Here is a 27,487-nt window from a genome sequence, read left to right on the forward strand (position 1 = left end):
CTTTTAAACCGGATATAACATCTCATTTATTTGTAAAACAATTTATCATCAAACCATAAGTATATTATTAACTTTCATACAATAAAAAAATAAAAATTAAGAAAATAATTAAACATTATAAACAATAATATAAAACAACCCCCGTAATACATTGATGTGAAAATCCTATAAAATAATATATTCTAAAAATTATTATATGATTTTTTAAAAAAATATTATTTATAATTAAGAAACAATTTTATAGTAAAAAAAATAAGCGGGTCTTGGGTCTTACCAAACCCAGATAACTTTTAAACCATGTTATAATATCTTAGTTATTTGTGAAAACCTTTTTATCATCAAACTCTAAGTTATATTATAAATTTCATTGCAAAATCCTATAAAGTAGGGATATACTAAAAATTAATATATGATTTAATTTAATAAAGATATATATTGTTTATAATTAAAAAACCAATTTTATAGTAAAAAAATTAACGGGTCTTGGGTCTCATCAAACCCGTATAGCTTTTAAACTGGGTTATAACATCTCATTTATTTGTGAAACAATTTATAATCAAACCATAAGTATATTATTAACTGTCATACAATAAATAATTTAAAATTTCAAAAAATGAAAAAATATTATAGACAAATAATATAAAACAACCCCCCATAATACGGGGGATAAAAACTAGTATATATATATATTATTTTTTTTTACTTTTGACCGTTGCAAACGGTAATTATTATAATATTATTATTATTCAATACTCGCCGGCGATAAAAGAACCCCGACCCCGCCCCTTTTCGCCACATATCGCAGGGGGCGGTGTTCCCCCTTCTTCTCGCCCCAATTCGCCCAAACTCGCGCCCCATTACACATTGCCTTAGTGACAGCATAGGAATTAGGTACACAAAGTGTATTTACATAATAAGTTTCCCTACATGTTTTAATGGTTTTCTATATAGTTGCATGTAAAAAAACTCAATATTTTAATTAACTTTTTTTTTGAAAGGCCAATAAAATTAAAGAAGAAAAGGGGTTACTCATAGGATGCAAGAAGCCCAACAACGCACAAGAAAAGTAAAATAACTTTACAAGGCGAAAACATATAGTAAACTATAATGGGAAATTCACAAAACTAAACTTGCACCATTTATCTCTTTCGAAACTTAGCGCTTATATCTGTTCTTCACTCTTAAAAAAATTGTTAATTTTATGTCATTTACCATCTTCGACACTGAAAGAGGAACATCATTTAAAATAAAATCATTTATTGATTTCCAAATCATTCAACACGTGACCACCGATATAGATTGAATAGGTAGACATTCCTCCTTACTGTTTTTATGTTTATTGGAAAATCGAGGATATCTTTCACCGAATCGAAATATACAAGATTTGGTAATTTAACCTAATAATGAATAATCGACCAAACCCATTTGGCGACATTGCAATTTACGAATAAGTGTTGTGAAGCTTCATCATTAAGACCGCGTAACACACATTTTAAGTCGTCCAAAATAATGTCTCTTGTTGACAATGCCATTTTGATAGAATTACAGTTTAAAAGTAATCTCCAAATAAAGCAATTGACTTTAATAGAGACTCATTTCAACCAAAAAGTAAATTCTATAACTTAATGATCCCAATTATCTATATCTGATCTTAATGATTTCGCCAAGAATGGAAAGAGTGACCCCTCCAAACCTTTCCATAACCAATAATCCGGATTTCTAGAAATTGGAACATTTGAAATCAAATTTAAACAACATACCAAATCATTTTGCTGTTGCGCTGTGGTCAGATTTCCTCTTCATTTCCATACCCATTGAACACTGTCATCATTTCGAACGTAACAGTTTTGAACCAAAATATCCTTTTTTTTGTTCTAAGACAAATAAAGACGGGAGTAAGGTCTTCGGTCCTTCGCCCGCCCAACAACCAAGCCTTACTTCAAATTGAAGTTTTAATCTCTCCGACATATTCACATTTACAATGCTTGCCTGTTGATCCGGATTATTGATGTTCTTCCATGTTCCTACTAATGATGTTTTAAGTGGGATCGAATCCCATTTATGGGTACCTCTGTGAACTGAGGTTATGACTTTTACCCAAAGAGAACAATTTCCATCCTTATAACGAGACCACCATTTAGCTAGGAATGCCACAGTGGCAGCCTTCAAGCTTCCAACTCCTAAACCACCTCGTTGTTTATCGAGAATGATCGTCTTCGTTTTCTTGTGAACCTTCCCACGCGACCCAGCTTATTTTTTCCTTTTCTTTTAATTAACTGTTAACACAAATATGTTTTCTTCTTTCCATACTATTTTATATACTACAGTATATATCTCTTTGTGTGCATTAAGATCGTAAGCCTTAATTCAGCACATTCGAGATGTAAGCTCTAGACTAAATTGAGCTAGTTCTTGCATCTTGTGTGAGGCAGGAAGGGAGGCGGCGGATCATATATTTACGGGTTGTGCAATTGCGGCTGTCGTTTGGGAGTTTATAAGCCAGTGGTGTAAGGTTCCTCCAATTTTTTGTTTTACGGTTAGAGACTTGCTTGAGCTATCCAATACTGTTAACTTGAAGACGGGTGAGAAGGAGGTTTTTCACGGGATAATTATTAATTTATTATAGCTTGTTGGAGACTACGGAAAGTGAGAAATGATAAAATGCATGGTGGTAAGGAAGTGAAGATTGAAGAGATTATAGAAGATATTAAATCTTTAGGTTTTCTTTGGTTTAAACACCATTCTAATTGTAAAAGCATAGAGTGGGAGAATTGGTGTAAGTTTAAGTTCATGTAGTTTGTTGTTCAGTGGGCTGCTCCCTCCGGGTTGTGACGGGTGCGGTGTGGCTGTTGTCGCTTTGTTTATAAAAGTTTACAGTTAAAATAAATGAGCTACGGCTATAGAACTCCGAGCGTGTAACTACGGGTCAACCAATGCTATTGAGTCATGGCTTTGAAGCACTTTATCATGAAAAAATGAAGGGTTATTAAACGTTGTGAGATTGGCATCGTGCCTTCTACCTTTAACTTATGACAAATAGTAAGGATAGACATCTCAACCAACAGTTAATACTTTGGACACTCTTAGCAGGCCCCGACAATACAGTTTGCAACATTGCATAGTTTAGAGCGGGCAAAACCTTGTTGGGTTAAACAAGTTACGTTTGACATGACACATTTAACACGACTATTCAATCTGAGCACGACATGTTTAACATGATTACATGTAACCAGTTCAATAACATGAATGATGCAACACAACACATTTAATTAAACATGTTTAACCGGTCAACCCAACAAAGCACGTTTAATTAAACAAGTCAACGTCAACACAAACCGTTCATTAAACATGTTAGATGTTATACATTACAATCCAAAATCGAATTATTCTTACACTAGTGTCCATTTATGATCCATAAATACTTTGCACAATAACCACATACAAACTAAAACTAATCAACAAAATAAGTAAATCTGGAAAATCCAGGAATCTCTATTATGTGCAATAACCAAGGCAGCCACAAGAATTTCATTATATTTACATATGTGTCTCCCAACAATGAAAACACCTATGTTCAAGCTCAACACAAATCAGCTTAATTACCCTGCAAAAACCCAATCAATCAAAATATTAATAGGTATAAATGTATAATGACATGTCTTAATTTTGATACTGGTATCAAAATTACCTTAGGTGCGGTTTGTAGACTTCGTATTCAAAAGTGAAATAGGAGTGAGCGGAGGAGATAACACTTCTCGTGGCCTGCCACCTGTTATTTGTGGACTCGGGTTGGTAGAGTGAACAGAAAAACTTCGAGGAACGACTAATGGCGGTGGTGGAAGACGGGTCGCTATGGGGCCCGAATATGCTCCGGTCCCACCACCAGAATTAACCACCGGTTTGGAGAATTGTACACCGCCAGGAGGCCTAGGAAGCTCATGAAGCTCACTTATTTTAGGTGAAGATAGGGGCTGAGGTGAAACCGAAAACGGCTTAGATGGTGGTAACGGGCCAGAATAAGCTTGTCTATGAACTAATTTACTATCAAATCCACTATGTGAAGGAGTGGGTAACTGCATAGAGGTGGAAACAGATCTTGATGTGTTATTGTTATCAAAATCTCTTTCGGGTTTCTCGTGGTCAACGGTCAATGGTTTTGGTGATTTGCTGAATGGGTTGGTGTAAGGAACTGGCGTAGGTGACTTTGAATTCGGGCTTTTGGCATCAACGGGTGAAGGTAGTACATAAGAGTGAAATTTCCTCGGGGTTTGTGATTCCTTTGGTTTTTCAGAAGAGTTTATCTTCTCGGGGTATAATGGTGCGGAATAACTGCTGACCCGAGCTTGCATATGATTCATCTGCAGAACACAAGAATTGTGTGAAAAAGTTCAAAAAACATGATAAATTCACTAACAGGTTCATCAGAATTTGGTCAAGCAAAGTCAACCAAAGGGTCCTCAATCTACCAAAAGATGGCTGATTTGTTGTAAAGTGGTAGTATATGAGTGATTTAACTTGCATACCTCTGTATTCCCTAATGTTGGAACTTGAAGATGCGGCATATCTACAGTGTCTACCTGCAATATACAACTTACTAAATTAATAACTGATATGCTAAAGAGTGCAAAATATATAAAAGTTTCCATTATTATAAGATTTAAAAGATATAATCAACATGTATGATTTGTGCTGTAAGCAGATTACCTCCAAGTGATACGATGATGTGGTAACATTATCAAGCCCTGGCTTTTTTTGTCGATAATCAAAACTCAGTTCCCCGTCATCGATTGTCTCATAGCTATTTATGTCTTCACCAGCCCCAGAATCCCCATTGTCAAGTTCACTGAGTTGGTAATCAATCCGCTGCTTCTCAGCAACAATTCTTATGACGGGATCAACTGCTTCAAGAGCTTTACAACCCTTGCGAAAGAAATCCAACTGCTCAGGAGAGTAAAGAAAAAATTCAAAAAAAAAATTATCCACCTCAGAAGAACATAAAAGAAAGTGACATATAAACTGTCATATAAGGTAGAGGTGCAAAAGTGCAATCCCTTTGACCATTGTTTTACCCACCTGACCCGTTATAGCATATATGAACCTAGGTCATTAATTAAGTAAATGGATCTGAAGAAACACTAACCGGACCCCTGACAGATTACTAGTAACCTGGGGGTTGGATAGCTGTTTCCCACGAGGGGTTAGACCCTTGGAAGATGGTTCTTCTGATAACCTGCAAAACAGACACCGTGAGCTCGTCACTGAGAAGGGGGGGGGGGTTCCTCCTTGTGACCACCCTCCGGCGTGAGAATCAGACTAGATTGCTCTTTAAATATAAAAGTATATTAAGAGATTGCTAGAGCAGATATCAGGTATATTATGATGATAATGTGATAATGTAATATGTTGAGATGATCATACCATTTGGGGTATTTATAGCCGAAGGTAGGTTTCCAAGGAGGTATGGCCGGCTGCAACAGTGTTCCTGTTCATCAACAGTAGCCTACGCACGTGCCCTGCTGGTAGTTGGTGGGTAGGTAGCGGCTGATAGCGACCAGGCCTGCTGTATACTATTCCTGTTCCACCAACTGACGGCTACGCACGTGGTATGGCAGTAGTTGGTGAGTAGGCAGCGGCTAATAGTGATACAGTACAGGAGCATGCTGCTCGCCATACTGTATCAGTGAGCTGTCGTATCTCTGATCAGATCTTTCGCCCATACCTCGTCAGGTACAGTAAAAGATCCTTCAGTATACGGACTGGCTTATTTGGGCGGGAGTATTCCCCCTCCCGCCTCTGTGCGGGATTGCTCCCGGCTTGGCTCATTCCTTCAGGTGACACTGAATGATCGAGAGCTAAGTGCCTTGTGCGTGTAGCCATGCTGCGCGGGTGGCCTTCCCTAATGGCTTGTATCCGAGGCTGCGGGGACAGGCGGAGTCCTTCACCATTGGGAGGCATTTCCTGCGGGACCAGCTTTGCGTACTGCGCGTAAGGACGTCACGTCTCTGAGCATGGTTGGTCCTGCGGATCCAGTTGGTCTCTGCGCAGACGTCCCTGTTTAAGGTGAGTCTTGCGGGTCCAACTGGGCTCTGCTGGGACCTACCTCTTCAAGTCCCCCCAGTCCAATGTTCTTCTCCTGAGTGTTTAATAAAGTGAGGTGAACTTTTGGACTTGAGCAAAGGGTTTTGAAAAGGGGTTTTGTAAGGTTTTCCATGGGGATTCTTTCCGCGGAAGTCCTTGTCACTTGCAGAAATGCCCGAGTTTCCTGCTTGGTCTTTGGGTATGATGCGGGTAGGTCTGTAACCTCCTCGCAAGTCAGGAGCATTGAGTCCCAGTTGTATGGATTTTCCATGAGGTTTTGGTAGTTTTGAACATAGTGATCAATTATGTTAAGACCACCAATTCCATCCTGGAGCTTCAAACAACGTAGTTCTCGACGTTCCCGCTATGCGGGGATGTTATTTCCGTTTCCGCAAGCATTGCCCAGAAGATCCTTCTTGGTTTCAATTCCCAGCGGAGCGCTAGGTATGTGAAGGGTTTTGCCTTAACACTCTACCTGCGCTCGTCTTACGGTTACTTTACTTCCAAGGTATTCCTGGCGTCAATTCCCTGCGGGTGCTAGGTATGTGAAGGGTTTTGCCTGAACACTGTACCCGCAGCCGTCTTATAGTTACTTGGTTGCCGAGGTACTTGGCTTCAATTCTCTGCGGGTGCTTGGTATGTGAAGGGTTTTGCCTTTACACTGTACCCGCATCCGTCTTACGGTTACTTGTTTGCCAAGGTTTATTTGGCTTCAATTCCCTGCGGGTGCTAGGTATGTGAAGGGTTTTGCCTTTACACTGTACCCGCATCCGTCTTACGGTTACTTGTTTGCCAAGGTTTATTTGGCTTCAATTCCCTGCGGGTGCTAGGTGTGTGAAGGGTTTTGCCTTTACACTGTACCCGCATCCGTCTTACGGTTACTTGTTTGCCAAGGGGTAAAGGGGTATTTTCCCGCTTACTTTTTAATATTTTCGAATTTTGAATTTTGAAATTCGAAGAGTTGGTGAAAAGATCAGAACAGTCCAAACCTCTGAAACGTCGTGCGACGGTTTCTTCTGACTGTGTCAGGACGTGCAGGAAGTTATGGTGACGTGACAGAACATGGTCATTCCAGTCGCTTTTTCAGGCGCGTGGGCGCGATTTTTCGGGCGCGTGGCCGCGAAATTACTGGTACACGTCCTTTCAACAGCTGTTGCCAGCTTGCTTTTTGCCACGTGTCATAGTTTCATTGCACATTCGATTTCTCTCTCCTCCGCATTAAATTCACCGCATTAATTGCGATTACTATATAAAGGGGTAGAGGGTTATTTTCAATTCACACTTTTTACTTTTCTCTTCATCTTTAAGGCGATTTCCGGCGAATACTCCTTTATTCAATCGAGCATTCTCTCGAAATCGTTCTCTTCTGTCTCTGCAAGATGTCTTCTCGTGATGCTGAAGCTATAGCTGACGACAGGGGTACTGCTGGCGAGTGCCAGTGTGCTCTGCCCGGCGATCAGTACCGGTATGTTGTCAGGAAGTTCATGCTCGATCATCTCGAGCCTGAGTTTCCTGAATCCCACCAGACCGTGTATGATGCCCCCAGAGGCAAGATCGGGGTTTATGCTGCATTTTTTGTCTATGGGAATCTTAGATTCCTGTTGACAAAATTTGTTTACCGTGTCCTTGAGAGGCACGGTGTTCATTTGACCGAGCTGCACCCCATGGCGATCGCCAAGATTCGCCATTTTGAGTGGGTGTGCCGGATTTTGGGCATCGAGCCCCATGTGGACCGCCTGATGACCTTCTATACCTGGAGGTGCATCCAGGGGTGGTACACCTTGACGACCCGTATTAAGGGTCTGAAGATTTGCGACACCGAGCGCAGTCTTCGCGCGTGGAAGCAGGAATTCTTCTACATTTCTGCCCGCGCCATCCCCCTTGCCATGAAGTTTAAAAATGGCCAAGCGATACCGAGCCTTCACGCCCCCAACTACCAGGAGGCGGAATGGTTTTCGAAGATATCCCGGATCCAATCTCCGGTTTACCGGTTTGCGGAATCCGGGATGGTTATGTTAGGGATGAGCCGGGTGTGGAAAGATGCGTCTCAGGTTCCCATCCTTCTCGAATACGGTTTGAACTCTATTCCCTATGGTATGTCTTGTCTTTCTTTTTGATACAAGTTTGTCTTCTAACTGTTTCTTTTCTTTCAGAGGGAAATAATTTGGAGTCGCTTCTGTTCCCGCGGGAAACCGACGGTCCCGCGCGGATGGGTACTCGTGCTCTGGACGAGGGCGAGTTGCCCATCCTGGAGCAAACGGCGGATCGTTTTGTGGAGGTCTATCCGCTGGGCCACGAGATCCTGAGCCACCGGCGGCCAGGTAAGGCGATATTCTTTCCTCAACCCCTTAATGCTGTACCCGCTGTTGGAATTCTTGACCTGTCTTCTTCTGAGGAATCCTCAGATGCTCCTCCATTGGTGCGGAAGAAGAAAGCTGCTGCCGGCGGGAAAGGGAAGGAGAAGGCCTCCACGGCTGGTCCGGTGGTTCTATCTGACTCGGAGTCAGATAGTGAAGAGGTGGCGGGGAAGCCCGGTGGTGAGAAGACCACTGTTCCGGAGGCTACGACCGTTACCTCCGGAGAACCAACGAAGACGACGGTGACCGGTACCAAGAGGCCGGCTCCATCGGGTTCCTCCCCGCCCGTCCGTACGTTCAGGGTCAAGAAAACCCGTAAGTACAATCATAATGTCTTTGCAGATTTATTACTTCTTAAATTTATCTTAACACTTTCTTCTTTGTGCAGGCGTGGATGTTGACGCATTTCGGGGTGAACCGCAGGGGAGTATCTCCCCGCCAATGACGGTAGGCTCGGTCAGCCTTCCTGAGGCGTCGACCCAGGCGCCTGCGCCTGCATCCGCTGGTCCAGTTGCTCATTCCTTTGAGCCAACTGTTCCGGCAGTGATGACGTCACCGCCGGCTGTGAGTGCGATTTTTACAGCATCCTTCACAGAGCCGGCGGTTACTGCTGCTGCTTACAAGGCGGCGACCACGGCGGCGACCACAACGGCGACCACGGCGGCTGCCACCATGCCCGCGCCACCGGCACCGATGGCCGGACCATCAGGTACGCGCATGGCTTCCCGCCGATCTTTGCCACCTTCCCGTCTGCCTGACCTGTTGGATGGATTTCCTTTAGGTTCAGGTGATGGGTTTGGCGGCTATCGGCCTGTCATTGACCCTACAGGTGCGTAGGGTTCCTTTCTTTTTCCCTTATGTTTTTTATCATCTTTTCCTTACTGCTTTTGTTTCTTTTGCAGTGTCGGATTCCAATGAAGGGTATGTTCCTCGATGGAACATACGCCGAGGAACAACCCTTCGCACACCTGTGGAGTGCGTGGACTGGGCTCGCCACGCTGCTCCTCCGGGTGCGTTGGGGGAAGCCATGGTTAGCTACCAGGAGGGTAGGCTAACTAATGAGCTTCGGGTTCTCCAGGCCCGGATGCAGCCGCGCGTCGAGCTGCTTTGTCGTGAAAACGACAAGTTGAAAGCAGCTCGCGCCAAGGACATATCTGAGGCGCGTGCTCTTCGGGAGGAGAACCAACAGCTGGCGGCAGCTGCCGCCGACAAGGAGAAGGCCTTCAAGGCCCTCGAGGTTGAAGTTCAGGCGCGACTCGAGGCCCGCTCCAAGGCTGCCCAAGCTGTGAATGAACAGCTTCGGCTGGCCAGGGAGACTGCGCGAAACGCAACCGAGAGGGCTGCCAAGGCTGAAGCCGTTGCTGAGCCTTTGCGTGTGGAGAATGAGGAGCTCAAGGCCAAATTAGAGGCTCTCCAACGCGCTCATGATGCCTTGGCAATGGAAGATGCCAAGAAACTCCAGGAAATCCTGGACCAGAGGGGGGTGCTTGACCACACCGAGCGGAAACTTAAGGGCGTCGAAGAGGCTGCCGCAAAGGAAGTTTTACCTGCCAACCTTAACAAGAGCGAAGCCGAACGCGCCCATAACGAAGCTCAAGCTGCCCTCCAATGGCTTCTTCGAGAAGCGTTGCCTCAGGTATGTTTAGTTTTATCTTCACGCTTTTCTTTTGTAAGAAAAGGTTCTAATACTTGTGTTTTCTTTGTAGGTTGTGCGTCGGGTCTTTTCAGAGACCTCTTACGATGATGCTATGACCGCAGCCCTCAACGCTTCTCATGAGGATGGGGAAAAGGCCGGCTTCCTGCTTGGTCTAGGGTTTGTTGAGAAAGGCGTCCCGCCTTCCAACTTCCCTTTGTTCGATGTGGATACCGAAGCCATTTATGACCAAGCACTGAACCAATACGTCGCCTTCCCGCATCCAGTGGTGGAGAAGGTGGACGAAGTAGCTGCTGCTGATGATGGGTTAGCTGTCCTCAAAGCGTTCCTCGAACCACCCCGTTCTTCTGACGGAGCGGGTCCAAGTGGAAGCGGCCCTGAAGCTTGATCCTGAAGATCCCTTCCCATTGCTAAGATAGACTTGTATAGTTTTATGTTTTTTTTTAGGCGGGTAGTTACCCGGCCATTCTTGTAATATATTCTTGAAATATTAATCTTTTTGCTAAGATTGTTATTTCCTTCCTTGGGTTCCTTGCTTTATAAACTTATGACTTGCATACTTAGTTTAAATTAGCAATTTTTCAAGTGTTTAGAATAAGTTAACCTTTGAACGTGGTTGATAATGGGTTAAAGTTTCGCTTCCTCTTTCGTGATTGTGCGGATAGAACCGTCACTTGCACTTAGTAGGATGGCAAAACTTTACCCATATCTGACCTGCGTGTAGGTTTTTCTCATCTTTTGAGGATAAGTGAACCTTTGAACGTGGTTGATAGTAGGTGTGAAGTTTTGCTTCCTCTTTCGTGATTGTGCGGGTAGAACCGTCACTTGCACTTAGTAGGATGGCAAAACTTTACCCATATCTGACCTGCGTGTAGGTTTTTCTCATCTTTTGAGGATAAGTGAACCTTTGAACGTGGTTGATAGTAGGTGTGAAGTTTTGCTTCCTCTTTCGTGATTGTGCGGGTAGAACCGTCACTTGCACTTAGTAGGATGGCAAAACTTTACCCTTATCTGACCTGCGTGTAGGTTTTCCTTATCCTTTTTAAGAATTTTGTTTTGAACCGTTCGACGCGCGGTTGTCGATAGGTTAGTGTTCATTTTCCTTTCATGATTCATGCGGATAGACCGGCACTTTCATTTAATGGGATAATTGAACTCTTCTCCTTCAACTGACCTGCGTGAAGGTTTGCCACGTTATTGGGTTCGTGCGGGTAAGACCGCCTTCCCACGCAACGACTTCACGTAATGTGAATGCCGTCACCAGTGTTGGATAGTTTAACCGTTCGACGCGCGGTTGTTAGGTTATTATTCAGTTTCCTTAATGATTCATGCGGATAGACCGGCACTTTCATTTTTGGGTGCTGAACTTTTTCCCCTTCAACTGACCTGCGTGAAGGTTTGTCACGTTGCTGGGTTCGTGCGGGTAGGATCGCCTTCCCATGCAATGACGACGTAATTATGCGGTGAAAACCGGCATATTAGTTCAGAAAAGTATAAATGTAAAATCATCAGCTTCGGTGTTCTTAAAGAGAATCATTTCCATTAGAAGTGGCTCTTGGCCTTTTCTTTACAAATTGGAATTGATTTACATGCAGACTGTGTAAATGAGCTCCCTTCCATGTTGGGATGGGAGTGCCATCGAGCCGATACGCACCTGGTTCGGGATCTCGTTCTTTACGCAGCATGTAGTCTCGATTTTGAAGCTGGAATTGATTCATGTTTTCCCCAGCTGGGGTTCTATACGCACCCGCCTGCTCAGCCTTTATTACGCCACGAGGTGCGCGAGCGTCCCATCTCTGACAAATGCTTCGACCATATCTTTTACATCTATGCATTCTTCAGTGTTGTGGCCCTTTGTCTTGTGAAAGTCACAGTATTTGCTCCGATCAGCATCGTGACGATGTCGGATTATTGGAGGCTTTGGCCATGGGAGCTCTTCAGTGGCGAATATCTCAGTGACGCTTTTGGTGAGTGGCGTCCATCTGGAGTTCCGGTGCGACTGTACATTATCCCTTCCGCCCAACCGATGTTGCAAGCCGGATGAGGTGTCAAAGTTTACCCTTGACTGCCAAATGCCTAGCATTCGTTTTTTATTTAGTCGGGCGGTGAGGACGTTGTCTTCTCTCGTCCTCTGGGTGTAGAGGTTTGTGCTCTGTGGGAGATCTCTACCCAGTTGCTTCTCTGTTTCCGCATAGCGTTTTGCTGCTGTCATGATGCCATCCCATGTGGATGGCATGCCATCTTTACCCGTTAGGGTGCGGATGAGCTCTGGGTCATGTGCGCCCTGGATGAAGGCAGCGCGAACAAGATCTTCGCTGATATTGCCCAAACTTAGCTTCTTTGAGTTGAAGCGAGTGATGAAGTTTGGCAGAGATTCATCTTCCTCTCGTATGCATTTGAGGATTGTCCATTGCTCCTCGGTATACTTTCGTTGCTGGCTGAAGTGTTGGCTAAACTTCTGTTGGAAGTCTGCCCAGTCGTAGATGTGGTTGACCGGTAGACGATCGAACCATGCTCTAGCAGCCCCAACCAGCGTCATTTGGAACATGTAACACCACGTGGGTTCCGTCCAATTGCTGACGGTTGCCCCTGCTATGAACCTGTTCAAATGATCGTCTGGATCAGATATACCGTCATATGTGCCTATGTTGGGCATTTGTTTGGCACTCTTTGGGGCGATTGCTTCAGCAATGTCCCTTGCAAATTTGGACGTTCCTGCATTTGCAACGTTTGGTCTGAACGTTTTAGAGAAGTCTCGTGGACTTCCACCTGTGCTTTTTGGTTTGAAGGTTTGTCCAAAATGCCTTTTCGGTTGGGATTCCGTTTCCTTACGCTTCCCTTTTGCCCTATGGCGAGGGTTCGGGTCGGAGTCGGATTCCTCCGAGTCATCCTCCCAGTATTCGAATTCGTCGGCCTGTTGCACGGAACGCAAGCGTTCGTCCAACTCAGCCTGGAATTCCTTTTGTCGTGCCTCCGCCCATGCCTTAACTTCATCGAGAGTCTGGCGGGGGAGTCTTCGTTTCTCAAACTGGGTATCGGTGGATCCCAGTAGGCGATCATTTACTGCACTTGCCCCAGCTTTGGTAAGTGGGGTAGTGTTCGTAAAATTTACTTCACTTGCCCCGGCTTCGGTAGTCGGGGTAGTGTTTGTAAAAACTGTGTTGCCGGTGTTCATCCCAGTAGCTGGGGTTGTGGTTACCGGAATTTCTCTAACCATCTTTGTAAAAGTTTGAAAAAACTGGAGAAAATTGTAGTTCTAGCTTTATGCACGGATGGCGCCAATGAAGAAACACTAACCGGACCCCTGACAGATTACTAGTAACCTGGGGGTTGGATAGCTGTTTCCCACGAGGGGTTAGACCCTTGGAAGATGGTTCTTCTGATAACCTGCAAAACAGACACCGTGAGCTCGTCACTGAGAAGGGGGGGTTCCTCCTTGTGACCACCCTCCGGCGTGAGAATCAGACTAGATTGCTCTTTAAATATAAAAGTATATTAAGAGATTGCTAGAGCAGATATCAGGTATATTATGATGATAATGTGATAATGTAATATGTTGAGATGATCATACCATTTGGGGTATTTATAGCCGAAGGTAGGTTTCCAAGGAGGTATGGCCGGCTGCAACAGTGTTCCTGTTCATCAACAGTAGCCTACGCACGTGCCCTGCTGGTAGTTGGTGGGTAGGTAGCGGCTGATAGCGACGAGGCCTGCTGTATACTATTCCTGTTCCACCAACTGACGGCTACGCACGTGGTATGGCAGTAGTTGGTGAGTAGGCAGCGGCTAATAGTGATACAGTACAGGAGCATGCTGCTCGCCATACTGTATCAGTGAGCTGTCGTATCTCTGATCAGATCTTTCGCCCATACCTCGTCAGGTACAGTAAAAGATCCTTCAGTATACGGACTGGCTTATTTGGGCGGGAGTATTCCCCCTCCCGCCTCTGTGCGGGATTGCTCCCGGCTTGGCTCATTCCTTCAGGTGACACTGAATGATCGAGAGCTAAGTGCCTTGTGCGTGTAGCCATGCTGCGCGGGTGGCCTTCCCTAATGGCTTGTATCCGAGGCTGCGGGGACAGGCGGAGTCCTTCACCATTGGGAGGCATTTCCTGCGGGACCAGCTTTGCGTACTGCGCGTAAGGACGTCACGTCTCTGAGCATGGTTGGTCCTGCGGATCCAGTTGGTCTCTGCGCAGACGTCCCTGTTTAAGGTGAGTCTTGCGGGTCCAACTGGGCTCTGCTGGGACCTACCTCTTATGCAAGACTCACCTGTTTAAGGTGAGTCTTGCAAGACTCACCTTAAACAGGGACGTCTGCGCAGAGACCAACTGGATCCGCAGGACCAACCATGCTCAGAGACGTGACGTCCTTACGCGCAGTACGCAAAGCTGGTCCCGCAGGAAATGCCTCCCAATGGTGAAGGACTCCGCCTGTCCCCGCAGCCTCGGATACAAGCCATTAGGGAAGGCCACCCGCGCAGCATGGCTACACGCACAAGGCACTTAGCTCTCGATCATTCAGTGTCACCTGAAGGAATGAGCCAAGCCGGGAGCAATCCCGCACAGAGGCGGGAGGGGGAATACTCCGCCCAAATAAGCCAGTCCGTATACTGAAGGATCTTTTACTGTACCTGACGAGGTATGGGCGAAAGATCTGATCAGAGATACGACAGCTCACTGATACAGTATGGCGAGCAGCATGCTCCTGTACTGTATCACTATTAGCCGCTGCCTACTCACCAACTACTGCCATACCACGTGCGTAGCCGTCAGTTGGTGGAACAGGAATAGTATACAGCAGGCCTCGTCGCTATCAGCCGCTACCTACCCACCAACTACCAGCAGGGCACGTGCGTAGGCTACTGTTGATGAACAGGAACACTGTTGCAGCCGGCCATACCTCCTTGGAAACCTACCTTCGGCTATAAATACCCCAAATGGTATGATCATCTCAACATATTACATTATCACATTATCATCATAATATACCTGATATCTGCTCTAGCAATCTCTTAATATACTTTTATATTTAAAGAGCAATTTAGTCTGATTCTCACGCCGGAGGGTGGTCACAAGGAGGAACCCCCCCCCCCTTCTCAGTGACGAGCTCACGGTGTCTGTTTTGCAGGTTATCAGAAGAACCATCTTCCAAGGGTCTAACCCCTCGTGGGAAACAGCTATCCAACCCCCAGGTTACTAGTAATCTGTCAGGGGTCCGGTTAGTGTTTCTTCAGGATCGAAATACACCTACGCCCTGCTTGCGGTGCGCACATATAATGTATATATGTATGAACCCTTGGGTGGGCAAAAGTAAAATTGCACTAATTTTGACGTTATTTTACTAATCACGTGAAAATAACGTTAAAAGTGGCGGAAGGTTAATCAGGCATCATGTGGGGGCGTTGATAGCCGAAAGACAAGGGCACATGCACCAATCAGCCGGTGTCCCGATGATTGAGTGTTATGTGTCTTATGTCCAAGGCTTGATTCAAAACTACTATCGAGCCGGGGGTCTCACCGGAAGCAGCCTCTCTATCCCTATGGGATAGAGGTAAGGCTGTCTACATCTTACCCTCCTCAGACCCTACCATAGCATTGCTATTGGTGGAATATACTGAGTACGATGACGATGACGATGACGATCGAAATACACCTAAAAACTATAAATAGAAATGACACCTGTGCAGCATGATGGCGAGTAGCCTGTGTCAAAAGAATACGCAATAGTCCCTCTTTGAGTGATTTGACCCGAAATACACATAATCTAGCTACGTCATTATACTCATCTTGAGCTTCTTGTAATTTTTGTGCAACCAAAGTTTCAGTCTTTCCATTTCTCAACTTTCCCTTTTCTTTCTGTTGTGACATCATGTTTTGATACGCCTCTCTAAGAATAATGCATGCAGTCAAGTTTAGAAAGCTTCACTGTTGACTTTAATTTTAAAAAAATAGTAAAAACAAAATATACCTTTTTTCATCACACTGAAGTTTCATCTCCTGCATCAGAAATATAGAAACAAGATAAGTGCCTCATTTTGCTTATCTACTAATGATATTAAACTACTGACCAAATTGTACATAAATAAATAACGGATAACAACGGTTAATTATATGGGGATCCAGAAAGACAAACCTCCACTTTCCGCAGCTCAGATAGCAGAGATTCTGATGGATTTGTAATTGTCGTGCTCACGTATGAACGCTAACATATAAAGAGGAATTTGTCAGTGCTATTGAAAAATAACAAAAACAGACACAGTCACACAACAGTAACAACATGCTTACATAAGTATCAGCAACTTTCTGGAGTTCTGATTGTATATTTCCTAGAGTTGATAACACTCTTCCTGAACAAAGAGTAAATGTGTCAAGTAAAAGTTTATACAAAAATTACATATTTGTTTATACATAACTAAGATCAAACGTTACTTTACCGCATTCACCATCAGTATTGACTATGGTTTTGTCCAGTAAACAGGCTCCCACTTCACGTAGTGACTCTGAAAATTCAGAGACATAAAAATATAAAAGAGTTATCTATTTGCTCGCGGAAATTTCTTGTGAGCGTATAATTTAGGTGCAACAAAACATTTGCATCTAGCAAATGTTGAATAAAAAAAAAGAAAAAAAAAGCCTACCAAATATACTATTTGTCATTGCTGCAGCAGCGGATATTAATCCATCATAGCAGTTTCTAATATCTTGCATATCCTGCAAAAGAAAAGGTAAATTCAATTGATCAGGCAACTGACCTTACACTTTCAGCAAAATTAACTCAATTGGATATTGCTCCTCTCTCTCTCTCTTTTAAAGGCCGCATTTCATTAAGACCAAAACGAACTAGTGAGGCGCTACAAACAACAACAAAACCAACCAACCTACCACTCTATCCAAAATTGAAAGATAACTGATTCGACTCCTCTACTGACTTAAACTTTGACTGATTATTGATTCAAAAGAACCCTAGTGCCTTAATTTCCTGGATAATGCAACTAGCCACCGCCTTCTTTTTACTGAAAATCAAGTTGTTTCTCACCTTCCAAATTCCCCAACACTCTAAGCAGTGGTGAGGCTTCACTTAGGCCCAGAACCCCCCCCCCTCTTCCGCGTTTTCGTCCAAGCTTCGCCACGGCTAACCAAATTCTATAGTCTCACATATTGAAAATCAAGCTGGTCCGCTCGCATAACCAGATTTTACACTCTCACAATGGTAAAATTGATCACACCGAGTAATTCTAGTGGAGATTAAACTAATTTCAACCTTCCATATTCCACAAACCATGCCCTAGGTGTTGAATTAAACTATGAAACTAATTGTTAGCACAATCCAGAACAAAAATCCTAACAGTCACTTAATTTGCACATAAAATTCAAGTAAACAGAACCAAATGTTATGCAGCATCACAAAGAAGCAAACAAAACTTAAATAAACCGTACCTTAGAAGCGTGATCAAGGTCATCCAAATGAGTAGTAGAACTAGAAGGCTGATGATGATGATGATGATGATGATTCTTATCGTTCTTGTACATGTTCAATTTACGGCCAAACTTCTCAAACGAAGACTTCATTTGGTATTATTAATAATAATAATTACAGTGCGGGTAACATGTAGAGAAAAGAAACCTGTGATATATTAATATTATGGAGAGATTGGTAGGCGTAGGGTTAGGCGCGTGGTTGAAAATTCATGGAAGGAGAAATTACGATGTATTTCTATTCTATTGGTGTCGCAGTCTAGCGTTAGGAATGAGGGAAGGTGATGGAAATTTCCGCAATTTCATTCAACTATTATTAACAGAATAGAATGGGAATAATAATAATAATAATAATAATAATAATAATAATAAATAATATTATTATGGAAGTTGCTGAGGAGGAGGAATCTCGGTACTTCCGGCCTTCAACGTTGACTATTTGTACCTTTCATACATATACATATACATATACATATACACTATAATGGAATTTAAGTTTTAATGTTTTGTTATGTCATCATTATTTATACAAAAAAAAAAAAAAGAGTTTATAACGTGTATGGTCGGTTTTCAAGGTAGGGAAACGCGATACTAGTGCTTATTGCTTTTTTTCTCTTTTGAACGGCCAAAATTTATTAAAAAAAAAGAGGGCTAACAAGTCTAGCCTCTAAAAAGCGGAAATTGCATTATTTCTTTCATTTATGGCCCGCCAGTCTCCACCCACACGAACAAGAATCGTTTGATGTCTTTTTTATCCTACAGATTGACACTCTTGTATTATTGTACAATGTTTCATTCCTCGGCTTTCACAAGCATCAACATGCAGTAAGGATAATTGATTGAATAGTCTTCCTTCTACCATCTTGGATTCTTACGTTTCCTCTGACTGTAAAAAGCGTAAATAGATGTTATATCACAGAAATTACTAATGAATTGCCACACAACCGATGTAACATAGCATGAGGTGAAAATGTGTTCCATCGAATCCGAAACTACTTCACATAAAGGGCAAATGTTTATACCTTCGAGAACCCTTGTTAGATATTGAGCTAAATTGAATAGATGGTCAAGAGTTAGTCAATGACAGTTGAGTTAGATTGGTTATGTCAAAGTTGGTAAAGTTGAAGATGTTACTCAGCTGTAACTTCAGGGACTGTTTTGTTACTCAGTTGTAACTTCAGGGACTGTTTCTGTTATTTCTTAAAAACATTGATGCTGAAGCCGTTAGCAAGTGGTTAGGGTTATAATTGGGGTTTTTTTTTCTCAATTTAGTTTTAATTCATTTTTCTTGTAATCTTTCTCAGTACTCTCTCAGATTTCGATTTCATTGTAATTGTTCTGATTGTTCATAATAATAGACGAGTAATCTTTTGATCGTGTTCTTCTTCTGGTGCTTTGTAATTCCGCTAAATAGTTAACAATTGGTATCAGAGCCTTGGCTCTTGATCTCAGAAGAAGGTTATTGAAATTCGATTGAAGATTCTTCAATGGTGACTGGTGCAAAGTTTGATATTGTAAAGTTTGATGGAAAGAATGATTTTAGTTTGTGGCGGGTTAAGATGCGGGCACTGTTGGTACATCCGGGCATCTCCGATGCTTTGTTGGGTGAACCAAATATGCCAGAAGCATTGACAGACAGAGAAAAGAAAGATATTCTTGAGAAGGCCCACAGTGCCATTATCTTGAGTCTTGGAGATAGGGTTCTGAGGGAGGTGTCTAAAGAACTAACTGCTGCAGGTGTTTGGGCTAAATTGGAAAGCCTCTACATGACCAAATCGTTAGCCAATCGTTTGTATTTGAAGAAAAGGTTGTATATGTTTCAGATGAATTCTGGTAAGTCAATTGAAGATCATATTGATGAATTTAATAAGATTATTCTTGATCTTGAAAATATTGAGGTGGAAATAGATGATGAGGATCAAGCAATTATTTTCTTGGCCTCATTACCTGTTTCATATGAACATTTTGTTGACACCTTAATGTTTGGGAGAGATAGTTTGTCAATGGATGATGTAGTGTCTGCTATGAATTCTAAAGAATTGCACAAGAAAGGTGATACAAGGGATGATGGGGCTGATGGGTTGTTTGTTAGAGGTAGACCCGAACAAAGAAATCACAAGAACAAGAATTCAGTATCAAGATCCAAGTCTAAGGGAAAGAAGAGATGTTTTGTATGTAATTCAGAGAGTCATTTTAAAGGAGATTGTCCTGAATGGTGAAAGAAGAAGGCAGAATTCAAGTCTAACAAGAAGCATGGTGCTCAATCTGAAGAATCACAAGATGGTTATGATAGTGCAGAAGTCTACATGGTTGCTAATCAGGGATCAAAGACTGATTGGTATTAGATAGTGGTTGTTCTTATCATATGACACCTCATAAGGAGTTCTTTAAGGATTTGATCTTGGAGAAACAGGGTGTGGTTCAATTGGGTGATGACAGTTCATGCCAGATTCAAGGTATAGGTACAATCTCTTTTAAGTTGAAGAATGAGTCTGTTATAGACTTAACAGATGTTAGGTATATACCTGAGTTAAAAAGAAATCTTATTTCTTTAGGAACTTTTGAGAAAAATGGTTGTTATATAGGTTTAAAATATGGAAAGATTAAAGTTGTTAAGGGTTCACTGATCATTATGTCTGGTACTAGGAAAGAGAACAATATATATGTCTTAGATGGACATGTAGTTGAAGGTTCTATTTCCGTGGCAGAGGGTAGTTCTGTAAATTGTGCAATGTTATGGCACAGGAGGTTAGGGCATATGAGTGATCAGGGTTTAAGTGAACTTAAGAAACAAGGTGTTATAGAAGATCTAGTAAGTTGTGACTATGGTGAATGTGAGAACTGTATGCTTGGAAAAGCTAAGAAAGTTAGGTTCTCTAGGGGTATTCATAGAACAAAAGGGATCCTAGATTACATTCATGCAGATCTATGGGGGCCATCTAAGGATTTGTCACTTGGCGGTGCCTCATATTTCTTGTCAATAATAGATGATTATTCACGAAGGGTGTGGGTATACATCATAAAGAACAAGTCTGATGCATTTGATAAGTTCAAAGAGTGGAAGACTCTTGTTGAAAATCAGACTGAAAAGAAAATAAAAAAGTTGAGAACAGATAATGGGTTGGAGTTCTGTAGTGGTGAATTCAATAGATACTGTAAAGAACATGGGATTGATAGGCATCTTACTATACCAGGAACTCCACAACAAAATGGCTTGGTGGAAAGAATGAACAGAACATTGTTAGAAAAGGTCAGGTGTATGCTCTTTACTGCTGGTCTGCCAAAGTTTTATTGGGCAGAGGCATTGAAGACTGCTGCATATTTAGTGAACAGGTCACCATCTTCTGCTATTGAGATGACGGTTCCCATGGAGAAGTGGTCAGGTATGAAGACTAACTATGATAATCTAAGAGTGTTTGGGTGTTTAGTATATTCTCATGTAAGTAAAGGCAAGTTAGAACCTAGAGCTCAAAAATGTATTTTTTTGGGATACCCTGACGGTGTGAAAGGGTATAGGTTGTGGAGGTTGGAAAATGGTAGTCCTAAGATAATTGTTACTCGAAATGTGGTTTTTAAGGAAAATATTTTGTATAAATATGTTAAGGGTAAAATTGTAAATTACCAATGATGGTAAGAATGTTCAAATTGAGGTGGAGTTGCCTCAGGATGAACACAAGGACACAGTTGTTACTAGTGATCAATCTGAAAGTTCTCGAACAAGTAGTACAAGGCATATTATTGCAGCTAATAGGCCAAGAAGGAATATAGTTCCACCTATTAGGTTCAGAGATGATTTGTCAGCATTTGTCTTTTGTGTGGCTGTAGAAGAATCTGCAAGTGAACCATTGACTTATCAAGAGGCTGTAGAGTCTAAAGATAAGGAGAAATGGTTATAAGCCATGAAAGAAGAAATGAGTTCTTTGCTCAAGAATAAAACTTGGGTCATTGTAGATAAACCAGAAGATCAAAGATGTGTGGATTGCAAGTGGATCTTCAAGATAAAAGAGGGTTTAAAAGGAGAAGAACCTAGGTATAAGGCAAGTTTAGTTGCCAAAGGATTTACACAAAGGGTTGGGATAGACTATGGTGAAGTGTTCTCACCTGTAGTCAAACATGCCTCTATAAGGGTAATTTTGTCATTAACAGCTGTATTTGACTTAGATCTTGAACAACTTGATGTCAAAACAGCTTTTATGCATGGTGATTTGGAAGAAACGATATATATGAGACAACCTACTGGTTTTGAGGTTGACAAAGAAGGGAATAAAGTCTGCTTGTTACAAAAGTCTTTGTATGGTCTCAAGCAATCACCAAGGCAGTGGTATTTGAAGTTTGACATACATGTAGTAACTCATGGGTTTAAAAGAAGCAGTTATGATATATGTGTGTACTTAAAAGAGTATGGTGACAAGCAGTACGTGTATCTTTTACTCTATGTAGATAATATGCTAATAGCTTGTAAAGACAAGCAACAAATTGATGAGACTAAAAGGTTGTTAATGGAAGCTTTTTTGATATGAAAGAACTTGGAGAAGCTAAGAAGATTCTTGGCATGGAAATCTGTAGAGATAGGGCTGCTGGTACTATAAAGCTATCTCAAAGCTCTTATGTCAAGAAGGTGCTTAAAGATTATTTCATGGACAACTGTAAGTCTGTCATTACACCACTCTTCAGATTGTCTAGTTTGGATTCTCCAACTACTGATGAAGAGAAGAGTAAAATGGTAAGTGTACCATATGCAAGTGTTGTTGTCACACCCCGACCAAAGGCGGCGGAACATGCCGGGGTGCAACCGATTGCCCAAATACACAAGACACTATTTAAAGTGACAATATTTATTCAACTCATTTTATTTCAACAATTCAATAAACAACACATCCCGTTCACACAAACAAACTGAATACAAGTAGCAATTATACTGTTCGTTTTACTAATAACCTAATAGTCTTGGTAACGTTTTCGTCAAGTCCTCGAGTCAACAAAAGTCAAACCTGTAACATTTCATAAAATAAAGTTTGTCAACACAAAGGTTGGTGAGCAATTCATAAGTTTGAGCATATAAATATATAGTAATAAAAAGCCACAAAACTTGTATACAAAACAATAAATAAAAGCTATAAACTTGGATAAAATAGTTATCGCTAAACAAGTTAGCGACACCCAACTATAAGGGGATGCCAAATAGTTTAGGATTTTATAGTTATCGTTAATTGCATTACGTTAACGACACCTTGCCATGAGGGGTTGCCAAATGGTATAGGATTTATAGTTCCACCATCCAAAAGCGATAAACACATAAGCACATAATCATGTAAGCATAGAACACCAAATCAAACATTTATTCAAGTAAAGTATACAATCATGTTTGTGGGTTTAAGGTTCAAGTAATAAAGCATTTAGTTTGATAAGTATGAAATGTCACCCCAAAACGGAAGATGGAAAAAGGGGTATGAAAGTACTCACCTTGAAATTATAAAGTTAACGAGAAATTTAAGGATGTGGTTAAGCGAGCTGACTGGTCAGAAAATAAATAAACCTGAAACTTTTAGGGAATAATATACAATTAAAAACGAGAACGTAGCCGCTGGAAACAGGTCTAACGGATGTCTAGAACTTGAGTTATGAAATAAACAATATTTAAGCGAGCTGGTACTGTTCAGAATCCGAACTGCGAGTCTGGAGTCGGGTTCTGACCACTACACTCAAGATATTATGGCGAACATAAAAGTCTTCTGGTCCGAAAGCTAGTTCTAACCAGAAGATAGAGTATTCGAATTATTACAAAATTGACTAAAATGCCCCTTAACGGGCCGGGATCGATTTGACCACCGAAAGCTCCAAATTAACAGATTTTGATTTAAGGCTTACGTTTATCATGTGAAAAATGTACATCTTTTATGTAAACAACTTTACCCAAAAGATGGTGTCGGGTGTTTAAATAAGTTATGTTCGTTATTTATATATTTACGATATATACATACATACATATATATATATAGATTAAATTAGTTTAACGAGTCGAGCCGAGAAAACAGGTTATAACGGTGTTCGGTTTTAATACGAAAAAGTTTATTTATATTTAATATTAATTTTTATAAGTTTTATAACCTTTAAAATACTTACAAAAAGAAATAGTCGAATAGCTCGAAACCATAACAAACGAACTCTGATTTAGGCAAATAAGATATCCACGCGACCGTCTCATTGAACTCCACTATCTGTACCTGTTTTCGTCACTGGAAAACACCTTCACCGTCGCCGGAAAACCAAACAGTCAGCAGGAAAACTGATCCGACAGCCGGAATACGAACCCTTTCTTGTTTTGCTCATAACTTGGTCATACGAACTTGAAATCAAGCAAATAATATATCCACACGACCGCGTCGCTGAGAGTTACCGCCCTGAACCAACGCTGTAGCCTGCAGCCACCGAAACAGTTGCCGGAAAAACGAGGGAAAGGGAATGAGAGGGTGCCGAAGGTGACGGGGTTACCGGAGAAGGAGAGGAGGAGGTTTGCGGGCTGCCGGAAAAGCCAAGAGACGAGAGATGGGAGAGTGTTGGTGGTGCGGCTGGAGGTGGTGGGTGGTCTTTCCGGAAAACGGGCCGGAGATGGCGTCGGGAGCCCGCCGGAAATCCGGGCTCGCCGGAAAACGGCAGGGGGTGGGTGGTGACGGCTGTGTTGTTGTGTGAGTGTGTGTTGGAGGTGGTGGCCGGAATGGTAGTGCTCGCCGGAGTCGGCGGCGGCCGGAGTAAAGAGAAAGAGATGGGGGTTTATGTTTAGGGTTAGGGTTTATTCTATTTATATGGATGGTGTATAAAAGTTACATTTTGGCCCCTCAAGTTCTAATAATGGTTTAATACAAGTTTAAAGGTTTCCAAAGCTTGTAACGAGTTTACGAAAATCATTTTAAACCCCTTATGTTTTTCTTAACGATTCTATAGTGTGACAAACATCGATTTATTTATGATCGAGGTATATGATAATTAAATAAGGTTCTAAAAATGTTGGATCGGTTTTATAAAATAAAATTTACTAAACGAATATATACTCGAGACTCAAATTTGACGAATGTCACAGTATCCCCAACTTTTTGGAAATTTCGTCTCGAAATTAAAATAAACTTAAAGAAAAGTAATTATTAACAAATGTTGTCTTTGGTAAGATAATTGCATGAACAAACTTTAAGCAAACGAATAACGTCAAATCCTTGCATGATTTGAAAAAACGCTACAAATGAGAAACATAATAAAGACACTTATATATAGGATGTACCAGCGGCGTATCCACCATGCCTTTCTCATGATTTCGCATTTTATCGTTTTTCTGCTATCATCCTCGGGTCTGAGTTATCGCACACAAGTCTACTTACTATGGCTTCCATATGGGGATTTCGATAATTAAGTGTCCACCCATAATTATTTAGATCGTCGTATGGTCCACATGGATCGTTCCATTGTGTGGTTTAAGAGGCATATTTATATGAAATATTTAAAATGGATATGTAAATAAATTTGTTGAATTTTACCAATATTGACAAAACAGTATTAACGGTTGAAAATTTTGGGATTGACTTTTTAATAAGTAGGAAAAAGGGAATACTTAAATGAAACATTTAAAATCTTAAAGTATAACCAAGGTGAAAATAACTATTTTGGTTTAAATAAGTGAAGATGTTCGCATATATAAAAATTCCGGGTAGACAATTACGAGACGAGAATTGAAGTCAGATGTCCTCAGTGTGAAGGAATAAGTGAATCATTAAAATCCATGGTTTAAAGTCGGGCTACTAAATTAGTATAAGATCTGATGAGTGAAATTTTACTAATAAGAACTCTGATAGATGTAAGTGTGAAATCCAATAAGTGAAATAAGGATCCCAAGAGTGAAAAACGAGAAGACTGAAAGGTGAGTACATGAGGTCGAGGGAAACAATGTTACAATTAGTAATAGCGTACAATTAGTTTCATATGTGGGCAAACTTGAGGTTATAAGTATTTAGGATAGGATTACTTGAAATGTAACAATATGAGAAATGAGGTGAGTTTTTTTGGGGTGACGCATACGTGTAACCATATAAATAAAATAGTATTCAGTTAACAACCAAAAACAATCGATGAAATGTGATAAAACGTGAATACGACCACTATTGTGAAACCATTTATATAATCGTCATTATAATATCGGTTTCTAATAGCGCCAAAACTTGTAGACAGCCATACATAGGCTGTTAATAGATTAGATGAAATGTTATAGATTAGTGTATAGAATCATGTTTACATAAATGCTTAAACATGAACAAGATAGTTATGAAAGTATCATTCAAAAGATAAACGGAAGTATCACACAAATGGGTATTGAATAGTTGAATTTGGTCATGAATAATCAAGACACAAAAATGAAATCTCATGTGCATAATATTGTCATCGAAACATCTCATCAAATGAAAGTAAAATCGCAAAAATTATGAAACTCGAATTTAATGTCGAAATATGTAAATCGCGTAGAGTATAATAGACTAAAATTGAAAACGAGGTCTTAAGTAAGGCCGTTTTATTGTTTCTAAGAAATGTACAAATAACAAGGTATCGCAGTAGCGCGTAGCTAGAGAAACATTTAAATCATTACCAAATATGAATCTTGTAAGCCAATTTGTTAAGGGAATGTGCATACATAAAGCGGTTGTGATGAAAAGTATTTATAAAATAATGCTTGCGATAATAAGATGTAATAGTTTGTGTAAATCGTTATTGAACAAAAACTTGCGTAACAATATAAAATATTTATACGCGCGTCCCAAAAGATTTGCAAAGTCATGGTCATTGAGTTTATGCAAGATGGTGAAAAGTTGTAATATACTATTGAATAAATCTCGAATTCGACATTCAAAATGAAACCTCATATTTATAAAGTTATTAAGAGATTTATCACTTTAGGTGACAATATTTAAAACCTTGAAAACACGCAATTAGCCGTTTAATATTTTATTTGAAGACAATTCCTCATAATAGAATTTTTGTTGCCATGACAATCTTAGATTTTTGGAAAGATGTTTAATAAGCTTTGGAAAATTTGTAAAATCGTTAGTCTTGAAAGAGCTTATAATCTATATTTGATTATTTGAACACATGAGGTTGTTATAAATACACTAGTTGTTTATACATACATAATTTTTTTTTTTTTTGGAAAATGAAACCTGCGTGTGTATGGAGAGGTTTCAGGCTTCGAATGATGAATGGTTTGGAAATTTGGTGTAGAGTGAATGTGTTTTCGGTTGGCTGCAAAGTATTTGGATAGTGAATGAGATAGGTTCTTATGGCGAAAGAGTGTCAGTATTTAGGGCTTGTTATTGGGTTGATTTTGTACATCTTGGATTTACATGGGGTTTAGGTAGGCGAGGATATAACGTCGAGGTGTTAGGTTTCATTCATATTGAGGAAAGATTTGAGTGCTCGGGAAACTTTGAAGTGGAAGGATAGTTTGATTGAAGGCAGTAGTTTGGGGTGGAATACGGGTGTTTGGGAACTTGTGGTTGTGTTTAGGGAGTTTTGACAAATAATAGGTATTAAATTGGAAATATCATAATCTATAACTAAGGTTTAAATATCCATGAAAATTATGTTAATTAAGATTACAAGTTATTATGTATAAGATATAATATTGAGATTTAAACTCGTGAAACACAAGTTTTATTGCTAAAAGTTTTCCACCAAAATGAGGGTTGTTACAATACTTCGGGTCGGCTTAAGTTGTAAAGTAATTTATGAGAAATTTGGAAGTAAACCAACCGTGTAACGTAAGTCGTTTTTGAAATGCTTAAAATTTAAGTAGTGGGAGATATCATGGAAAAACTAAGGTGATATGATTTGCATTTTAAGGTTTATTGTAAAAATAAAACCGATTGTCATGGGGAGTAAAAATTT

General features: G+C 41.0%; 1 protein-coding gene across 1 annotated transcript; it reads right to left on the reverse strand.

Annotated features, from left to right (window-relative positions):
- Positions 1–3,342: 3,342 nt before the first annotated feature.
- Positions 3,343–17,708, reverse strand: LOC143577496 (uncharacterized protein At2g33490-like). Its single transcript, XM_077061312.1, has 11 exons — positions 17,528–17,708; positions 16,729–16,801; positions 16,525–16,599; positions 16,376–16,437; positions 16,224–16,292; positions 16,059–16,087; positions 15,770–15,977; positions 4,705–4,938; positions 4,524–4,577; positions 3,689–4,358; positions 3,343–3,604 (listed from the first exon to the last, which is right to left on the reverse strand). Exons 1-10 carry the CDS (start codon positions 17,657–17,659, stop codon positions 3,690–3,692), a joined length of 1,605 nt encoding a protein of 534 aa, XP_076917427.1. The 5' UTR covers positions 17,660–17,708; the 3' UTR covers positions 3,343–3,604; position 3,689.
- Between the last annotated feature and the right edge of the window lie 9,779 nt (positions 17,709–27,487).

Source organism: Bidens hawaiensis, unplaced genomic scaffold (assembly GCF_021521415.1).
Source record: "Bidens hawaiensis isolate Kalapana, Puna unplaced genomic scaffold, B.hawaiensis_p1.1 tig00028714_1, whole genome shotgun sequence".
Taxonomy (NCBI): domain Eukaryota; kingdom Viridiplantae; phylum Streptophyta; class Magnoliopsida; order Asterales; family Asteraceae; genus Bidens; species Bidens hawaiensis.